The following is a 4763-nucleotide window of genomic DNA, read 5'->3' as shown; positions in this document are numbered from 1 at the left end:
ACATTTATTGTTTAATGTATTTAAAATGTATATAGGTGTGTATATATAATATATATTGGAAAAAAAACAAGTAAATTCGAATTTAATTTATTTTTTTTACATTTTGACCGGTCAAAACCGGTTCTAGGCTAAGTGGGCCGGTCGCAGGCTAAATGGGCAGTTTTTACTATTGGGCCTGAACCGAAACGGCCTACTAAAATTTGGGCCCGAATCAAACTGGCCCACGGACCTGTAACAATTACTGGGCTAGTACCGGTTTGATCCGGGCCGGCCCGATTGACATGTTTATCTAGAAGGGAGAATTCAAAACTGAAAAAGTCGAAATACAATAATTCAAGTGGGCTCCTTCAATTAGATTATTGGATAAATTACACAAAACCACAAACCTAACAGACCTTATTACCCAAATCCCTTACCTTTTAAACAATTACTTAAAAATCTCAAATTTTATATCTTACTCTTGATACATATGAATAAAAACTCCATCTTACTTTTACTCCATAATTAATGCATGCAATCTATTTTTCTTTGAAGATTTTTTTTTCAAATATTTCATCCCCTAAAATCTCTCCCAAATTATCATCAATTGGCACAACTTTCATCGCTTTTACTCAACTTCTTCACCAATTTCATTGTCTTTTTTTATCTTTTTATCAACTTTTCTATTATCAATTTTGAATTCTTTTTCAACTTTTAAGTTAGTACCCATTAGGGAAAAGAGGAGAAATTGAACAATGTGATAGTGACATATACTTGTGATAGTGATTCATATTTTTAATTTATTTATAAATGTTTGATACATTTAACATATGTTTTACAAATGTAAATTATGTATTTGGTGTGAGATTGAATTTTCAATGGTCAGTGAGTAATTTTACGAAATGTATCATTTTCACGATTTGTGCCTAATTTTACTCTCCGTAATAATTAAAAATTAGTTACTTCCTATTTAACTAAACACTAAATTACAAATGTATCACAATGCATATGGCATATACTAGTGATACATATGACACAATGCATATGCCATATTAAGTCAATACTGGTGATACATATGATATATACTTTGTGATAGTGATTCATATTTTTAATTTATTTATAAATGTTTTATACATTTAACATATATGTTTGAAAAATATAAATTATATATTTTGGTTTGAGATTGAATTTTTAATGGCCAGTGAGCAATTTTACGAAATGTGTCATTGTGATACATCTGAAATCAGATGTATCATTTTCATGATTTGTGCCTAATTTTACTTCCCGTAATAATTGAAAATTAGTTACTTCCTTATTTAACTAATCATTAAATTACAAATGTATCACAATGCATATATTCAAGACTAAAAATATGTATCACAAATTTAAAAATCCGAAATATAATGTAATTTAATAAATTGTTGGGATAAAGTATTATAGCCGTTAAGCATTCCGAGAATTATGTAAGTTACCCTAGATTATTTGCCACGGGTAGAATAATTTCTGAATATTCTTTGTTTGATTAGATTATATTACACCTATATTCTTTCCAAAATAAAAGCTTCAATTTTTCAATATGTGATGTACATACTCAACTCAAAACATCTATCGACCAATTAATAATAGTTTGTGTTTCACACTAAATAATAATAAAATTCATTGTATCTTTCTCGATATGTCAAGTTTTGTAGTGTATTGTTAGATTCTAAATTGATGTGTGAATGAAAAATGGATGCAACAAATTGGAGGAAAAATGAAGTTTCACTTAAAAAAGTCAAGTTCTTCCACATTGGTGGGACAAAGAAACTTTTTTATGTTTATATTAAAAAACACTCCGTGTGGATAGTGAGGCAAGAACAAGAGATGATTTGTGCCGTTGCTCGGTTTCAACTTTGATTTTGAAAAATGATTGAGGGATTAATTTTTTGGACAAAATTTATTTGAAACTTAGAAAACAAGTGAAATTTTAATCCAAAAATTCAACGAAAATGTTTTTCTCCATTTCCGAATGCATACACAATGCACCTCGAAGGGACGCGATTCTTTGAGGAGAGACACACTGCTTCGGCAAAAGGTATGACTTGTGTGCACATGTCAAGCGCAGACCTGGGGTCCAGCGCCAAAGCCATTGGAAAGTGCTAACAGTCACTTGCGGCCGCAGGTCTGGAGCAGGTCCAGCACAGGCCGGGCGCAAGTGACGTACTATTTCAGAAAGTTATCTTTTTTCATGAATCATTGCTTCCTTTTCGAAGAGATACTTAATGGCTATAAATACCTAAACTTTTCCTCAGGTAAAGGTACGATTTTGAGTTGAAAGAAAAATCTTCTTCTTCTAAAAACTCTCGTATGATCATCAAATCGTTGAGTGTGTTCAAAGTTTCTGAAATTTGAGGTACTGCTATTTTCAAAAAGAGAGTCATTTTATCTTGGGATGAAAGATTTCATAACCTCAGGTACTTGAGTGAGATAAATTTCTTAAAGACACACCGTGCATTCAGTGGATTTGATTGTACTATTTCTGCTTCATCTTCTTTCTTAAAGTTGATAAACAATTTATTTTGATAGTACATTTGATTATTTATTTGGACTTGTGTTTCAAGTTGTTGTAACTTCATTGTAGTTCTTGAAAGTTGTTCTTCAACTTAGTATGATGTTTGGTTGAAACATACAGATCTTCTTACCCGAATTAACAATAGTTACGTACTAGAAGATTTACTTGGATAATTATCAAGAAGTTAGACCAAATTTCTTTTTGATTATAAGTTGCATAAGGAAATGATTTCCTATGATAAGTTAGAATTTGAACATAGCAAAATGATTTTATAAATACTATTCCGGATGTGAGCCACTGGATCAATGACAACAATTAAGATAAAAAGAGAATTGAAGCAAACAAAGAAAAAAAGTTACAAATCCAACACACTGTGTGTAGCAAATTTTGTTTGTTAGAACCCTTGAGATATGACACTTCTTCAAATTCTGCGGAATGCTTTATGTATCGAATCGCCTTTACTGGCGATGGATGAAAGAAGCATAACACTTCATCATACGTTTAGCTTCCTCGGTTTCAGGTTTATAAATCTGAAAAGAATGCCCTTCATCAATCTCAACAAATTCCAATTTTCCATTCCACCCACTCTTCTTCACTTCTTCAACAAATTTACGCCCAATTTCTATAGGAATTACGTAATCCTTTTTTCCCATACACAGCATAAGTCTCGAACAACCCAACCCAAGTAACGATGGAGCCTTTTCACAAAGTGGATTAATCAATGGGCTATCAATTTCAGGCTCTAATGGGGGACAAATATTGACCCAAATTTTATAAGCCAAACCTTCTTCATCAATTTCAATATCTCGGATTAAAAAATATGGGTACGCAAAAATCGATCCAGTAATTTTGACGTTATTATTCAACGTTTCTTTTCCCGCCCTCATAGTCATGTGGTACACTAAATTGCCTCCAGCACTGTCCCCAACTAAAAACACCTTATTAAAATCACCAAAATTCGTTAACCACGATTCTTTGTTATTAGTGCTCGTGGTTAATGAGTTTTCATCATCGTGTAACGCGACCCATTGAAGTGCAGCCCAACAATCTTCGTAAATTGTAGGCACATCAACCTCTGGGGCTAAGCGGTACTCTACAGAAACAACAATAACGTTTAATTCGGATGCTAAAGAGTTAGCATAACGGTGAATCCAAGTAAAAAAAACGGATTCAAAGCAAAGTCCGCCACCGTGGTAATACACTAAGACGGGGAGTTTCTGGAAGGTTGTGGTATTTTCTGGGAGGTAGAGTCTGACAGAGACATGGGGTGAGATGGTGACGTCTTTGGAGAAGACACCAGCTAACGGGTTTTGTGGCGATGGTGGGACGTAGAAGGACCCGTGTATGTCATAGAAACGCTCAACACGACCGCTCTTGTAGAGCCGGAAGTAGTCTTCCACTTCTTTGAGTACCACATCGTCATTGGAAGGCATTGTAGTAAAGAAATTAAACTCAACGATTTGGCTATCGAATGGTGCGGAATGCTTATACTTCTTTTGATATAATTGTTTGTGAGTGGAGCCAAATTTGGAAAGGGAAAAAAATTACTTTAGATTAAACTAATAATTGGAGCTAAGTAGGGTACAAATAGACAAACGACAAAAAGTTAAGCTTATAGCATGGTCACTAGTAATTATTTGGTAGAAACAAACGATCGTCTTGAAATTCGTTTTGTGAGATGATAGAATAAATTTTACACCAAGACAAATTATAAAACGTCACGCATGACTTCTAGACTCTAGTGGTGAATCATTAATGTTGTGATGATAATGTTTTTTTTTTTTTTTTTTTTTTTATAGCGGTGGAGCCCGAATTCAAATTTTATGGATTTGAACTTCTAATCTTTTTGTATTATTGGGTTTTAAATAATAATTTATATATATTAAATTGTTATAAAGGTTTTTACATTATAGTCAACGTCTATATAGATAAGATCTATCAAGATCTAATAAGATGTATCAAGATTTAGTTGATTTCCATCAGAATTTGAAGTATTTATCTTTTAATAAAAAACTAGGAATAATTTTCACTATAAATAGAAGAACTTCTTTCATTGTAAATGACTCCTTAAGAATTCTCAGTAGAAATAAAAAAGTACTATGCAACATAAGGCCATGTGACATTTTGTATTATTTTTTTTCACGAATTCCTATGTTCATCCCACAAATAAAACTATAGTATAGTATAATATCGGAAAAGTTTTCATTGATAATAAGTGCACATTTTGCTAAAA

At 32.4% G+C, this 4763-nt stretch overlaps 1 protein-coding gene across 1 annotated transcript; it reads right to left on the bottom strand.

Annotated features, from left to right (window-relative positions):
- Positions 1-2778: 2778 nt before the first annotated feature.
- On the bottom strand, positions 2779-4117 carry LOC107856529 (hydrolase 3). The gene has a single exon (XM_016701522.2). The coding sequence runs from the start codon at positions 3961-3963 to the stop codon at positions 2989-2991; it is 975 nt and encodes a 324-aa protein (XP_016557008.2). The 5' UTR covers positions 3964-4117; the 3' UTR covers positions 2779-2988.
- Positions 4118-4763: the final 646 nt, after the last annotated feature.

Source organism: Capsicum annuum, chromosome 3, assembly GCF_002878395.1.
Source record: "Capsicum annuum cultivar UCD-10X-F1 chromosome 3, UCD10Xv1.1, whole genome shotgun sequence".
NCBI lineage: Eukaryota > Viridiplantae > Streptophyta > Magnoliopsida > Solanales > Solanaceae > Capsicum > Capsicum annuum.
This window is presented reverse-complemented; position numbering and strand designations above follow the sequence as displayed.

What these genes read in the sequence shown, in the direction of transcription:
- LOC107856529 (XM_016701522.2), bottom strand. Translation starts at nt 3,963, where the DNA reads ATGCCTTCCAATGACGATGTGGTACTCAAAGAAGTGGAAGACTACTTC.